This window comes from Oncorhynchus masou, chromosome 30 (assembly GCF_036934945.1).
Source record: "Oncorhynchus masou masou isolate Uvic2021 chromosome 30, UVic_Omas_1.1, whole genome shotgun sequence".
Classification (NCBI taxonomy): domain Eukaryota; kingdom Metazoa; phylum Chordata; class Actinopteri; order Salmoniformes; family Salmonidae; genus Oncorhynchus; species Oncorhynchus masou.
In genome coordinates, this window is record NC_088241.1 from 59842923 (window position 1) to 59860159 (window position 17237).

The 17237-nt window shown below is 45.2% G+C and overlaps 1 protein-coding gene across 7 annotated transcripts in view; it reads right to left on the minus strand.

The window, feature by feature from the left end:
• LOC135522887 (receptor-type tyrosine-protein phosphatase mu-like) overlaps positions 1-17237 on the minus strand; it is a 313769-nt gene that overhangs the window by 164720 nt on the left and 131812 nt on the right. For all 7 annotated transcript variants that reach the window (XM_064949557.1, XM_064949559.1, XM_064949554.1 and 4 more), the window contains exon 7: positions 12818-13111. In XM_064949557.1, coding sequence (XP_064805629.1) covers positions 12818-13111 — 294 coding nt within the window. The remainder of the gene's footprint in view (positions 1-12817; positions 13112-17237) is intronic.

The following is a 17237-nucleotide window of genomic DNA, read 5'->3' on the forward strand; positions in this document are numbered from 1 at the left end:
CTAACCAACACTGTTACAAGGAAAATTGCCTGTCTTATCGCTCATATATTCCCCATTCAGTAGCTAGGTTTCCATCTTGGTGACAGATTCTAAAATCTGCATAAAAACAATATGCGCATTTTCCCACCAGAGTTGTGTTTATCAAATTCACTTGTTGCAGGTAAAAGGCTGTGCGTGATGACGTAGTGCAAATTAAAATAGATTTTGCAGTTAAATTCTCATGTACCACATTAAAAAATACAACTAAAATGGGTCCATCGCATTTTCAACTCTACTGATGTGTTTCTCACGAAAATGTTTAGCTTTATACAGCGAGTGAGCCCACTCTGGTATGTGTACGGCCAGTGAGCCCACTCTGGTATGTGTACGGCCAGTGAGCCCACTCTGGTATGTGTACGGCCAGTGAGCCCACTCTGGTATGTGAACGGCCAGTGAGCCCACTCTGGTATGTGAACGGCCAGTGAGCCCACTCTGGTATGTGTGAGCCCACTCTGGTATGTGAACGGCCAGTGAGCCCACTCTGGTATGTGAACGGCCAGTGAGCCCACTCCCACGGCCAGTGAGCCCACTCTGGTATGTGTACGGCCAGTGAGCCCACTCTGGTATGTGAACGGCCAGTGAGCCCACTCTGGTATGTGAACGGCCAGTGAGCCCACTCTGGTATGTGAACGGCCAGTGAGCCCACTCTGGTATGTGAACGGCCAGTGAGCCCACTCTGGTATGTGACGGCCAGTGAGCCCACTCTGGTATGTGAACGGCCAGTGAGCCCACTCTGGTATGTGAACGGCCAGTGAGCCCACTCTGGTATGTGAACGGCCAGTGAGCCCACTCTGGTATGTGAACGGCCAGTGAGCCCACTCTGGTATGTGAACGGCCAGTGAGCCCACTCTGGTATGTGAACGGCCAGTGAGCCCACTCTGGTATGTGAACGGCCAGTGAGCCCACTCTGGTATGTGAACGGCCAGTGAGCCCACTCTGGTATGTGAACGGCCAGTGAGCCCACTCTGGTATGTGAACGGCCAGTGAGCCCACTCTGGTATGTGTACGGCCAGTGAGCCCACTCTGGTATGTACGGCCAGTGAGCCCACTCTGGTATGTGTACGGCCAGTGAGCCCACTCGGCCAGTGAGCCCACTCTGGTATGTGTACAGCCAGTGAGCCCACTCTGGTATGTGTACAGCCAGTGAGCCCAGTATGTGTACAGCCAGTGAGCCCACTCTGGTATGTGTACAGCCAGTGAGCCCACTCTGGTATGTGTACAGCGAGTGAGCCCACTCTGGTATGTGTAAGCGAGTGAGTCCACTCTCGCATGTGTACAGCCAGTGAGCCCACTCTGGTATGTGTACAGCGAGTGAGCCCAGTCTGGTATAAGTGTAGTGAGTGAGCCCACTCTGGTATAAGTATAGTGAGTGAGCCCACTCTGGTGTGTGTACAGTGAGTGAGCCCACTCTGGTGTGTGTACAGCCAGTGAGCCCACTCTGGTGTGTGTACAGCCAGTTAGCCCACTCGGGTGTGTGCACAGCCAGTGAGCCCACTCTGGTGTGTGTACAGCCAGTGAGCCCACTCTGGTGTGTGTACAGCCAGTGAGCCCACTCTGGTGTGTGTACAGCCAGTGAGCCCACTCTGGTGTGTGTACAGCCAGTGAGCCCACTCTGGTGTGTGTACAGCCAGTGAGCCCACTCTGGTGTGTGTACAGCCAGTGAGCCCACTCTGGTGTGTGTACAGCCAGTGAGCCCACTCTGATATGTGTACAGCCAGTGAGCCCACTCTGATATGTGTACAGCCAGTGAGCCCACTCTGGTATGTGTACAGCCAGTGAGCCCACTCTGGTATGTGTACAGCCAGTGAGCCCACTCTGGTATGTGTACAGCCAGTGAGCCCACTCTGGTATGTGTACAGCCAGTGAGCCCACTCTGGTGTTGGTGCCTGTGTCCTAGTCAGCAGATACAGTGTGGGTATAGCGTACATGATGAGATCATTATGGACAAAAGAGCAAGATATTATTTATTTGTCAAACAGCAGCCAAACACCGATGATCATGTCACAAGAATAAACCCTTCAATATTTATTGGGAAGTCGCATCAAGCTCATACCGTGCACTTTCACCCCCTGTGAAGTTCATCATAACTTATTTCATCTGTAAGCTAATAAACTGCATGCTTTCCCTGATGAGTTGTAGTGGGAGGACCACAGAAAACCATGTCACTCCAAATGTACTTTCATATGATGGTTATTATATCAATATTTGCACTTAAAAGCATTTCCGCCAACATTTCTCACATAATTACATTTACCGACCAAAAGATCCCACCTTGTGTAGCATGTTCTGTCGACATTTGGAAAGTTTACCGTCAAATTTCCATCACCCACACTTCCCCCACCTCTTTTTCCTCTTCGTACACATTTTGACATTTACATTTGAGTCATTTAGCAGACACACTTCTTTAGAGGGACTTACAGTGGTGAGTACATACAATTGTTCATACTGGTCCCCAGTGGGAATCAAACCCACAACCCTGGCGTTGCAAGCACCATGCTCTACCAACTGAGATACACAGGACCTCACCGCCACTAAGTGTCACCCACACTTACCCCGCCTCTTTTTCCTTCCCATGTTCTCCTCCATCTACTTTACTCTCATCTTCTCCCCCATTCTACATCTCCCTCAAGTTAAAGTCTCTCACTCGCTCTACTTCGCCACCATTTTAAATCCAGTTACCCATATATGAGGTAATTGCCGATAAAGATGAGATTGGCTAAAGCACAGCAGATACTTGTCCTGTCTGTCCCAGCACTAAAACATGTCTCTATTGGATATGGGTCCACTAAGAGACCTCTCTTCTCTGCTAACGACCAAGATTGAAAAACTGGGCAAAACACAATCTGTCTGTCCATGATTGATTTACTCCTGAGGAGGTTGTTGACAAACTATTGCACCTGTTTAATTAGCGGGATAATTGTGTGCTGTTTGTTTGTAGCCCAGGGGGGTGCCTTGTGAATAGCGCTAATGTTTCCTTCGCTCCATTAGAGGAGAAGCTCCTGCCCCCCCCCGTGGTACGCGCCAAGACAATGCTTCAGGTGCAGCCTGGACTTCTGGCTCCTCAGCTTACCCAGCGCTATGTGAGGAGATGAATGGAGGGTAAACAACATCACACAGCGCGCTAATGAATTTAGCATTAGCCGCTAATGTAGCCTCCAAACAAGCAGCAGCCCCTCCAGTTAAGAGCAGCTAGCCGTGAGACGCCTCAGAAAACAGCGGGGGAGTTTCTTTTACTTAGATGCTGATGATTAAGTAGCATTGTGTTTGACTGGAATTGAATAAAAAAATAGGCATAAAACGTGGCTCTTACAGATAGGACACAATAACTGAAAATCTGAATGTGAAGCTGATCTAATTGTTTTTGTATGAACATCTATAATGAATAGTGATATGCCTAATAGTATTGGTCAGGGGGTGTGGAGTGAAGAATCAATTCAGAATTCCTCTAATGAAAATAGTCATTGATTGAAAATGTAATTTCATTGAAATTGAGCTGCTTTGTCAGGGCGACTTCAGCTCAATTAAAAACAGCAGAACTGCTCTGAGAACAGTGATTATAGAGGGGGTACAAGCCAGGGAACAACCCTCCTCTGAAACCCATAGCAGCTCAGAGGTGGTCAGATCCTTCAGATAGATACACTGTTCATCCTCCACAAGAGAGGAGTGAATTTGAGATGAAACATTTAGGGCCATCAATAACCCGTGTCACCCCTGGGTCAGTCCGCCTCCCCTTCTCTGGGTCAGTCCGCCTCAATCACACAAAGCCAGGAAGCAATATGCCTCCTCCCCAATCCCAACAGAACTCACACTGAAAACATGCAATGTCTTGTCAAACGGTTACCAAACCACAGAGAGACAAATACAATTTCAAGCATATATACCTACCAAGCCTCACATACCAAGCTCTAAACATATCAGGCAACACTACTCATGTTCATGACCGTATAGATCTATAATAGACAATACTGCATATGTATGCTGATAGATTGTGTGTTAAAAGCAAGCAGTGTGCATTTACAGTGAAGCACTGGTCACACAGAGCTCCTGCTACAGGAAGAGTGGAGACAGGACCCACTGGTCACACAGAGCTCCTGCGACAAGAAGAGTGGAGACAGGACCCACTGGTCACCTAGAGCTCCTGCTACAGGAAGAGTGGAGACAGGACCCACTGGTTGCGCAGAGCTCCTGCTACAGGAAGAGTGGAGACAGGACCCACTGGTCACCCAGAGCTCCTGCTACAGGAAGAGTGGAGACAGGACCCACTGGTCACCCAGAGCTCCTGCTACAGGAAGAGTGGAGACAGGACCCACTGGTTGCGCAGAGCTCCTGCTACAGGAAGAGTGGAGACAGGACCCACTGGTTGCGCAGAGCTCCTGCTACAGGAAGAGTGGAGACAGGACCCACTGGTCACCCAGAGCTCCTGCTACAGGAGAGCGGAAACATGACCCACTGTGCAAAAAACTGGTTGAATCAAAGTTGTTTCCACATCATTTCAATCCCCAAAAATCAATGTGAATCAACACAGAAAACTGATTGGATTTGCATAAAGTAACATACGGGCATTTGTATATTTATTTACCCAACTTTTAACCTAAATCCAATGACATGGTGACATTTTTTGTTGATTTCATGTTGAATTCACGTTAGTTGACAACTCGAACAAAAGTAAATCAAAACTAGACGTTGAACTGACGTCTGTGCCCAGTGAGCAAATTCCTTTCCTCTCCTGCAGTCAACACAAGCTCTCTCACATTTCTGTCATGGCCTTTCAATTTCCTGTTGATTCAGACTCACTATTCAAGAGGGCTTACTCTGCTCCATCACTCCCAATAGTCCCCCAGGCCCAGACCCAGGCCCAGGGGGAAATAAAGCGGTGTGTGGAGGTTGGACGGCCAGACAGACTGTTAAAGCCCCTAAGGCCAGAGGGGTGGAACGTGAGATCCGGCTACTATCTAACTATCTAACGGCTACTATCTAACGGCTGCTACCTAACTATCTAACGGCTACTACCTAACTATCTAACGGCTACTACCTAACTATCTAACGGCTGCTACCTGACTATCTAACGGCTACTGCCTGACTATCTAACGGCTGCTACCTGACTATCTAACGGCTACTATCTAACGGCTGCTACCTAACTATCTAACGGCTGCTACCTAGCTATCTAACGGCTGCTACCTAACTATCTAACGGCTGCTACCTAACTATCTAACGGCTGCTACCTAACTATCTAACGGCTGCTACCTGACTATCTAACGGCTACTACCTGACTATCTAACGGCTGCTACCTAACTATCTAACGGCTGCTACCTGACTATCTAACGGCTACTACCTAACTATCTAACGTCTGCTACTACCTGACTATCTAACGGCTACTACCTGACTATCTAACGTCTACTACCTGACTATCTAACGTCTACTACCTAACTATCTAACGTCTACTACCTGACTATCTAACGGCTACTACCTAACTATCTAACGGCTACTACCCAACTAACTAACGGCTGCTACCCAACTATCTAACGGCTACTACCTAACGTCTACTACCTGACTATCTAACGGCTACTACCTAACTATCTAACGTCTACTACCTGACTATCTAACGGCTGCTACCTGACTATCTAATGGCTACTATCTAACGGCTACTACCTAACTATCTAACGGCTGCTACCTGACTATCTAACGTTTACTACCTGACTATCTAACGGCTACTACCTGACTATCTAACGGCTACTACCTAACTATCTAACGTCTACTACCTGACTATCTAACGGCTGCTACCTGACTATCTAACGTTTACTACCTAACGTCTACTACCTAACTATCTAACGTCTACTACCTAACTATCTAACGGCTACTATCTAACGGCTACTACCTAACTATCTAACGGCTACTATCTAACGGCTGCTACCTGACTATCTAACGGCTGCTACCTAACTATCTAACGTCTACTACCTGACTATCTAACGTCTACTACCTGACTATCTAACGTCTACTACCTGACTATCTAACGGCTACTACCTAACTATCTAACGGCTACTACCTAACTATCTAACGTTTACTACCTAACTATCTAACGGCTACTATCTAACGGCTACTACCTAACTATCTAACGTTTACTACCTAACTATCTAACGGCTACTATCTAACGGCTGCTACCTAACTATCTAACAGCTACTACCTAACTATCTAACAGCTACTACCTGACTATCTAACGGCTACTACCTGACTATCTAACGGCTACTACCTAACTATCTAACGGCTACTATCTAACGGCTGCTACCTGACTATCTAACGGCTGCTACCTAACTATCTAACGTCTACTACCTGACTATCTAACGTCTACTACCTGACTATCTAACGTCTACTACCTAACTATCTAACGGCTACTACCTGACTATCTAACGTCTACTACCTGACTATCTAACAGCTACTACCTGACTATCTAACGGCTACTACCTGACTATCTAACGGCTACTACCTGACTATCTAACGGCTACTACCTTACGGCTACTATCTAACGGCTGCTACCTAACTATCTAACGGCTACTATCTAACGGCTGCTACCTAACTATCTAACAGCTACTACCTAACTATCTAACAGCTACTACCTGACTATCTAACGGCTACTACCTGACTATCTAACGTCTACTACCTGACTATCTAACAGCTACTACCTGACTATCTAACGGCTACTACCTGACTATCTAACGGCTACTACCTAACGGCTACTATCTAACGGCTGCTACCTAACTATCTAACGGCTACTACCTAACTATCTAACAGCTACTACCTGACTATCTAACGACTATTACCTGACTATCTAACGGCTACTATCTAACGGCTACTACCTAACTATCTAACGGCTACTATCTAACGGCTGCTACCTGACTATCTAACGGCTGCTATCTAACTATCTAACGTCTACTACCTGACTATCTAACGTCTACTACCTGACAATCTAACGTCTACTACCTGACTATCTAACGGCTACTACCTGACTATCTAACGGCTACTACCTGACTATCTAACGGCTACTACCTGACTATGTAACGGCTACTACCTAACGGCTACTATCTAACGGCTGCTACCTAACTATCTAACGGCTACTATCTAACGGCTGCTACCTAACTATCTAACAGCTACTACCTAACTATCTAACAGCTACTACCTGACTATCTAACGGCTACTACCTGTCTATCTAACGGCTACTATCTAACGGCTGCTACCTAACTATCTAACGGCTACTACCTAACTATCTAACGGCTACTATCTAACGGCTGCTACCTGACTATCTAACGGCTGCTACCTGACTATCTAACGGCTGCTACCTGACTATCTAACGGCTGCTACCTGACTATCTAACGGCTGCTACCTGACTATCTAACGGCTGCTACCTAGCTATCTAACGGCTGCTACCTAGCTATCTAACGGCTGCTACCTAGCTATCTAACGGCTGCTACCTAGCTATCCAACGGCTGCTACCTAGCTATCCAACGGCTGCTACCTAGCTATCCAACGGCTGCTACCTAGCTATCTAACGGCTACTACCTGACAATCTAACGTCTACTACCTGACTATCTAACGTCTACTACCTGACTATCTAACGTCTACTACCTAACGGCTACTATCTAACGGCTGCTACCTAACTATCTAACGTCTGCTACCTAACTATCTAACGTCTGCTACCTAACTATCTAACGGCTGCTACCGAACTATCTAACGGCTGCTACCGAACTATCTAACGGCTGCTACCGAACTATCTAACGGCTGCTACCTAACTATCTAACGGCTGCTACCTAACTATCTAACGGCTGCTACCTAACTATCTAACGGCTACTACCTGACTATCTAACGGCTACTACCTGACTATCTAACGGCTACTACCTAACTATCTAACGGCTGCTACCTGACTATCTAACGGCTACTACCTGACTATCTAACGGCTGCTACCTAGCTATCTAACGTCTACTACCTAACTATCTAACGTTTACTTCCTAACTATCTAACGTCTACTACCTAACTATCTAACGTCTACTACCTAACTATCTAACGGTTACTATCTAACGGCTACTATCTAACGGCTACTATCTAACGGCTAATATCTAACTATCACTCTAACGGATACTATCTAACAGCTACTAACTATCTAACGGCTACTATCTAACTATCTAACGGCTAATATCTAACTATCACTCTAACGGATACTATCTAACAGCTACTATCTAACTATCTAACGGCTACTATCTAACGGCTACTATCTATCTATCTAATGGCTACTATCTAACTATCTAATGGCTATTATCTAACTATCTAATGGCTATTATCTAACGGCTACTATATAACAGTTACTATCTAACGGCTAATATCTAACTATCACTAACGGCTACTATCTAACAGCTACTATCTAACGGCTACTATCTAACGGCTACTATCTAACGGCTACTAACGTCTACTAACGGCTACTACCTAACTATCTAACGGCTACTACCCAACTATCTAATGGCTGCTACCCAACTATCTAACGGCTACTACCTAACGTCTACTACCTGACTATCTAACGGCTACTACCTAACTATCTAACGTCTACTACCTGACTATCTAACGGCTGCTACCTGACTATCTAACGGCTACTATCTAACGGCTACTACCTAACTATCTAACGGATACTATCTAACGGCTGCTACCTGACTATCTAACGTTTACTACCTGACTATCTAACGGCTACTACCTGACTATCTAACGGCTACTACCTAACTATCTAACGTCTACTACCTGACTATCTAACGGCTGCTACCTGACTATCTAACGTTTACTACCTAACTATCTAATGGCTACTATCTAACGGCTACTACCTAACTATCTAACGGCTACTATCTAACGGCTGCTACCTGACTATCTAACGTCTACTACCTGACTATCTAACGGCTGCTACCTAACTATCTAACGTCTACTACCTGACTATCTAACGTCTACTACCTGACTATCTAACGTCTACTACCTGACTATCTAACGGCTACTACCTGACTATCTAACGGCTACTACCTAACTATCTAACGTTTACTACCTAACTATCTAACGGCTACTATCTAACGGCTACTACCTAACTATCTAACGGCTACTATCTAACGGCTGCTACCTGACTATCTAACGTCTACTACCTGACTATCTAACGTCTACTACCTAACTATCTAATGGCTACTACCTGACTATCTAACATCTACTACCTGACTATCTAACGTCTACTACCTGACTATCTAACGTCTACTACCTGACTATCTAACGTCTACTACCTGACTATCTAACGGCTACTACCTAACTATCTAACGGCTACTATCTAACGGCTGCTACCTGACTATCTAACGGCTGCTACCTAACTATCTAACGTCTACTACCTGACTATCTAACGTCTACTACCTGACTATCTAACGTCTACTACCTAACTATCTAACGGCTACTACCTGACTATCTAACGGCTACTACCTGACTATCTAACGTCTACTACCTGACTATCTAACGTCTACTACCTGACTATCTAACAGCTACTACCTGACTATCTAACGGCTACTACCTGACTATCTAACGGCTACTACCTGACTATCTAACGGCTACTACCTTACGGCTACTATCTAACGGCTGCTACCTAACTATCTAACGGCTACTATCTAACGGCTGCTACCTAACTATCTAACAGCTACTACCTAACTATCTAACAGCTACTACCTGACTATCTAACGGCTACTACCTGACTATCTAACGGCTACTACCTGACTATCTAACGTCTACTACCTGACTATCTAACAGCTACTACCTGACTATCTAACGGCTACTACCTGACTATCTAACGGCTACTACCTAACGGCTACTATCTAACGGCTGCTACCTAACTATCTAACGGCTACTACCTAACTATCTAACAGCTACTACCTGACTATCTAACGGCTATTACCTGACTATCTAACGGCTACTATCTAACGGCTACTACCTAACTATCTAACGGCTACTATCTAACGGCTGCTACCTGACTATCTAACGGCTGCTATCTAACTATCTAACGTCTACTACCTGACTATCTAACGTCTACTACCTGACTATCTAACACCTACTACCTGACTATCTAACGGCTACTACCTGACTATCTAACGGCTACTACCTGACTATGTAACGGCTACTACCTAACGGCTACTATCTAACGGCTGCTACCTAACTATCTAACGGCTACTATCTAACGGCTGCTACCTAACTATCTAACAGCTACTACCTAACTATCTAACAGCTACTACCTGACTATCTAACGGCTACTACCTGTCTATCTAACGGCTACTATCTAACGGCTGCTACCTAACTATCTAACGGCTACTACCTAACTATCTAACGGCTACTATCTAACGGCTGCTACCTGACTATCTAACGGCTGCTACCTGACTATCTAACGGCTGCTACCTGACTATCTAACGGCTGCTAACTCATTCATGGTTTTGGATCTAAATAAATAAGTACCAACATTCGTTCTGATAGTCTTTAATAAAGAAATGTTTTCGTTATCCTGACCTGGATACCATGTACAGTATTATAATAGACCATTATGGGCTATTAGCAGGACAATATACCTTTACCAACACCTCTCTGTATTTTGATACTTTGTGGATGGGGACTTCTGCAGTGCAAAATATGTTGCTGCAAATGCAGGTTTGATACCCGTGCCAACCGGGTCAATGAGATTTTTATTTAATTTAATCTCCGTTTGGGTATTGGTTAGACTAGAATTATAAAATGAGGGTGCAGAAATGTTATGCTCTTAGTGTAAGCTTTATTTAACTAGGCAAATTCTTATCTACGAGGACTGCCTACTCCTTCCTCCCCATTGGGGAATTGAACTCCAGTCCCCCGCGTGCCCCGCCCGCACGACATGGGGATTTTTTAGCTAAATAGCCCAGTACTGTACTGCCAACCGTCACGTTGTGCAGCGCCATATTTTCCGTTCCATCCTAATGGAAACCCAGAGTTTTTTTTATTTTTATTGGAATAGAAACATCATAATATTAATCAAATTAATTAAGCAAGTACCAGTCAAAAGTTTGGATACACCTACTCATTCCAGGATTTTTATTAATTTTTACTATTTTCTACATTGTAGAATAATAGTGAAGACACCACATCTACGAAATAACACATATAGAATCAGTTAAGAACAAATTCTTATTTACAAGGACAGCCTACTCCTTCCTCAATGTCGGGGAATTGAACCCCGGTCTCCAGCATGCCCGCACTCTCTAGTACAGCCATTTTTGAAGGTTCTTGACGTCACAGAGAAAGTCTGGACATGGCCTGCTCTCCCTTTCTTCATCAGCATCTTTTTGCTTCCGTTAATAAAATGATAAAAATACTCTCAAAATGCAGATTTAGTTATGGATCCATAACGAATTACTATTGGAATAATTATCACTGAATTACAGAAATATTGGAACACTTTAACCTTTTGCGTGTAGGGGGCAGTATTTTCGTTTTTGGCAAAAAAAACTTACCCATTTGAAACTGCCTATTTCACAGCCCCAGAAACTAGAATATGCATATAACTGTCAGATTAGGATAGAAAACACTCTAAAGTTTCCACCACTGTCACAAAATATAGTCTGAGTATAACAGAACTGATATTGCAGGCGAAAACCTGAGGAAAATCCAAAAACAGGAAGTGCCTCTTATTTTGAAACCTCTCTGTTCCTATGCATGCCTATCCTCCATTTAAAGGGATATCAACCAGATTCCTTTATCTATGGCTTCCCAAAGGTGTCAACAGTCTTTAGACATAGTTTCAGGCTTTTATTTTGAAAAGTGAGCGAGAAAGATCACATTGCGTAAGTGGATAGGTGGGGGCTCTCAGAGTGAGTTTTGCGCAACAGAGTAAAGTGGCCATTGTTTCTCTCTGTCCTATTGAAAAACCTACACTCCCGATTGATATATTATCGAATATATATTTTAAAAACAACCTGAGGATTGATTATAAAAAACGTTTGACATGTTTCTGTGGACATTATGGATATTTTTGGGAATTCTCGTCTGCGTTGTTGTGACCGCTCTTTCCTGTGGATTTCTGAACATAAGGCATCCTCCTCCCTCATGTGCTACCTTTCCTACAGGCTCATCCTGACATGACCCTCCAGCATGACAATGCCATCAGCCATACTGCTCGTTCTGTGTGTGATTTCCGGCAGGACAGGAATTTCAGTGTTCTGCCATGGTCAGCGAAGAACCCGGATCTCAATCCCATTGAGCACGTCTGGGACCTGTTGGATCGGAGGGTGAGGGCTGGGGCCATTCCCCACAGAAATGTCCGGGAACTTACAGGTGTCTTGGTGGAAGGGTGGGGTAACATCTCACAGCAAGAACTGGCAATTCTGGTGAATTCCATGAGGAGGAGATGCACTGCAGTACTTAATGCAGCTGGTGGCCACACCAGATACTGACTGTTAGTTTTCATTTTGACCCCCCATTTGTTCAGGGACACATTATTCAATTTCTGTTAGTCACATGTCTGTGGAACTTGTTCAGTTTATGTCTCAGTTGCTGAATCTTGTTATGTTCATACAAATACCTCTGGTATGTAACCTCTGGTATGTAACCTCTGGTATGTAACCTCTGGTATGTAACCTCTGGTATGTAACTGTACAACATCATACTGTATACATGGAAAAGGGGCCTTCTGCCACCCCCATGTGTGTGTGTGTGTGTGTGTGTGTGTGTGTGCCGTATCTGCATCCCTGCACATCTTGGGACTCACCGGCACACTTGGTCTTGGCCCTCAGGGGAGGTCCAGGGGCCCCCGTTCCTCCGTCCAGGGGGCGGGTGAGCAGAACGCTGATCTCGTACTCCGTGTCAGGGTCCAGGTGGCCGATCTTGTGCGTGGTCTTGTCCACGGGCTGGTTGTCAATGAGGCTGCCCGCCACTGTGCGGTACTCTACCTCCCGCTCCACGATGGGCCCGTCGCCGTTGATGGAGTTGGCGTTGAGCTGGATCCACAGGTAGGTGGCGCCCACAGCGGTAAGCTGGGGCGGAGCGATGGGCACCGGGGGTTCTGGGGGACAAGAGGAAGAGATGAGAATTAGATAAGAAGTCTTAAATAGTCATTTCAATTGGTGGACAAATACTATGAGATTACCTACCAAATGTTAATTATTTATAATATAATAATTATTTTATCCCCAGAGACACTTTATATTCATTCCCTAGGGGTTTTTATTCATACGATCCAGGAACTGATATAACGTCAATATTATATTGCAAAATATCTGTACAAGAGAGATGGCAAAAAGCTCTCCACTTATTTAGTTTGTCCTAAACTATAACACGAGAGCTGTAATGTTTTGTACATTTTGACATTCGAGGACCAAAACATCTTACCTTCAGAAGAATATATATAAACCTGTAGTCAACATAGAGAAACACTAAACACTGTATTCAAATACTACAGGTTCACTCTGCAAACAGAGCAGAACAGAGAGAATTCTCAATTACACCCAACATGAATCTGCAGAGAAATAGAATGCGTGTTCGCATGATATCGGTGGCTTAAATCTTAAGTAGGAGCAATTAAGTGATTGTGGTGGCGGTGCCTCACACAAAGCCGTGAGTTCCGGGCTGAGGTGGAGAGCACGGTGAAAAAAGGGGAGATCCGAACCGAGGTAATGAGTTAAACCAATTAATTTCCTGACCTTCGCCAGTAGAACAGCCAACCTGAATCCATTACTCATCACTCCCACTGGTCCTGCTCTCTTTCTCCTGGTGACCCATTTCAACAATCTCCCTCTCCTCTACCCAGCGCTCTCTGTCGTCCTGAAGAGACCTCTGAGGAGGATCCATTGTACCAAAGTCAGTCTATCATGTTCAATCACCAACAATAAGACAATGAGCCAATTCCTGTCCATTGTGAGGGTGAATGTTTTTGCTCTATCTGGGTGTTTTCAGTGCCGGGTCTAGGGAGTGACTCACACACACACACACACCCCACAAACCCCCCCCCACACACACACAAACACCCCCCCCCCCACACACACACAAACCCCCCCACACACACACACACACAACCCCCCCACACACACACACGATCCCCCCCACACACACACACACGAGCCCCCCACACACACACGATCCCCCCCCCACACAAACACACGAGCCCCCCCACACAAACATACACAGTGTGTGTGACTTAGCCTATAGTTAGTACTTACCCTGATGATAGCTTGTCCGACAGGCCAGTCGGGTGTCATGGTGAGACCAAGTCTTTTTTATTGGACCTTTATTGAACTAGGCAAGTCAGATAAGTCTGGCTACTCGGATGCATTTACTACCTGACTAGATAAGACTTGGATATCAGTGACTAATGTGAAGATTTGATCTCAGAGAGACTGAACAGTTTAGTTATCCAGATTTCCTTGCCTATAACATTGTTCTTTATACAGGAAGTGCATATGAGGGGTGAGGAAATACACCTTTAGTTTACTGAATATACAGTATATTAGGCTGTTGCTTTCATACAATACATCACGATTTACAGGAGTTCTCCGGTGGGAAGAAAGGACCTCGGAGCGCTTTGTCACCACACACACACACACACACACACACACACACACACACACACACACCATGGCCTCTGATATCGATTGGAACCAGTGAGAACACCAATTACTGGTTAAGTAATGGCTCATCTGTCTTCCTGTCAGCCTGGCCTCATAACGTGTGACTTTTCCGTGAGATGGAAAAGACAGAATATCTTCCCAGGGGCTGTATGTATCAAGCATCTCACAATACTAGTGCTGATCTAGGACCATGTGTAACTTTTAGATTGAAATGAATGAGATGGACAAGGGGACCTGATCCTAGATCTTCAGTGCTACTATGAGATGCTGTGTGAAATACGGCCCTAGATCTCTGTCTGTAATGTGCCCACTGGGGTTGACGTCTGACTCTGGACTGTGTTTTATAGACTTCAGATATATTATACACACTGGAGCGAATGGAAGTGTCATTATTGGAAACCCTCCAGGTAAACTAGGTAACAACATGGAGCTACTGAAAATAGTTCTGTGTTATTGTTGTGGGTCGTGTGGTGGCATCGGTCAAGCTAAATTCTCTCTCGCTCTCCCTCTTGATACCCTCCCCCCTCTCTCCCATTCTTTTCCCTCTCACTCGATGCTGTCTGCTCCGTGGCCCCAGGAGTCACCCAGTAGTCTCAGGGCCGCTCTCACAGCATGTGCCAGACCAGACAGACGTCATGGCCGCCCACTTGTTGACCCTCCCTGCATCTCATACCCCTTCCTCTTCCCTTTTCCCTGTTTACACCACTCTATATGTTTCATACCTGCGTTTGCATAGTGTTTCTTTCCTTTCATTGAACGTGCCTGGAATGCCAGCGGGGTTTGCACTTTAGGTACTATTGTGTTGGTCCCATTGCGGCAGTCACCAGACAAGCGCAGGTATTTTTACAAAGACAACACATTTGAATACAGGTCTGTTACATTTAGACCAAGGGTAGCTAGGCAACTAGATTCAGCAGCGGGACGATTTTTGTCGGAGCGAGTGGTCGGGGTCGAGAAAATGATTATAATCATTTCTACAAAGCAAATTGTTCACAACTAAGACCAGAAAGAGATTTTATTTTTAAATAAAAATGATTTCATACCTTGATTACGCTTTTATTTTTGGGAATACTTAACAGATTTAGAAAATGTCAAAAAATTGCTGAATTCCTGGTGATTTTATAATTTTTCCAGAACCATCACTTTAAAAAATAATTTCAACCCCTGATAGAGTATTGATGTACAATTCATTCTATTTTGATGATAGAGACCAACCACTCAGACAAAGGTTGTCTAGATGATTTAACCGTCTTTCTTTAGCAGTCAAGACAGCTGTCCTGATCCCTGGGGTACTGACTGATTTAACTGTTATCAGACGGCAAACAAGTGGAGACTCACATGCCAAATAAATACCTCTTACTGTCTCTAGAAGCAGCGAGAGAGAACAGACAGAGAGAGAGAACAGACAGAGAGAGAGAACAGACAGAGAGAGAGAACAGACAGAGAGAGAGAACAGACAGAGAGAGAGAACACACAGAGAGAGAGAACACACAGAGAGAGAGAGAACACACAGAGAGAGAGAAACACACAGAGAGAGAGAACACACAGAGAGAGAGAGAGCGAACACACAGAGAGAGAGAGAGCGAACACACAGAGAGAGAGAGAGAGCGAACACACAGAGAGAGAGAGAGAGCGAACACACAGAGAGAGAGAGAGAGAGAGCGAACACACAGAGAGACAGAGAGAGCGAACACACAGAGAGAGCGAACACACAGAGAGAACAGAGCGAGAGAACACAGAGAGAGAACAGAGCGAGAGAACACAGAGAGAGAACAAAGAGAGAGAACAGAGCGAGAGAACACAGAGAGAGAACAGAGCGAGAGAACAGAGCGAGAGAACAGAGCGAGAGAACAGAGCGAGAGAACAGAGCGAGAGAACAGAGCGAGAGAACAGAGCGAGAGAGCGCGATGCCACCTCATCGTCAGCTCAGATTAACTTTGAGATGAAGTGACAGTTCAATCTGGCTGTGCGGTGGAGTTAGACGGCGGGGCTTGTAAGGTGTTCTAGCAGTCTCCATTTCCTCTAAGCCGATACCACATCATCTCTGACATTTTGTTTGGGTTGGGGGAAGAAAGAAAGAGATAAATAAGATATCAGGTCCTTCAACAGCTTCGGGAGGGCCAGGCAATCGATCCTTCGAGGCCACTGACGTGTAGCAGAATGGGAAAACAAAAGGTTGAAGCCACATCGTACTGACGGGTGCCGTGTGATGTGTCAGGCCTCACTCCCTTTCACCTCCACGTGGGTATCGACCATCAGTAATGACTAAACAGCATAATGCGCTGGGGCTGACATTACAGACAACACCAATCTGTGTGGTGAGAGGATTTGTTTTCTTTCAAACACTGAGCATTTGATTGAGTCTGCCGAGAGTTACAGAGGGGTGTAGTTTGCACTTTTGGGACTATCCTACTGGCTCCATTGGGCCAGGCAAGCGTAATCAATTGCAGCTGAAGTATAAACAAAACAAATAGTATTTGAGTCGAATTCTGGAGGAGTGATATCCCCATCATCACTACGTTGCTCAACAAATAAAAGGGACTTCATCCATAATTACAGTTGAAC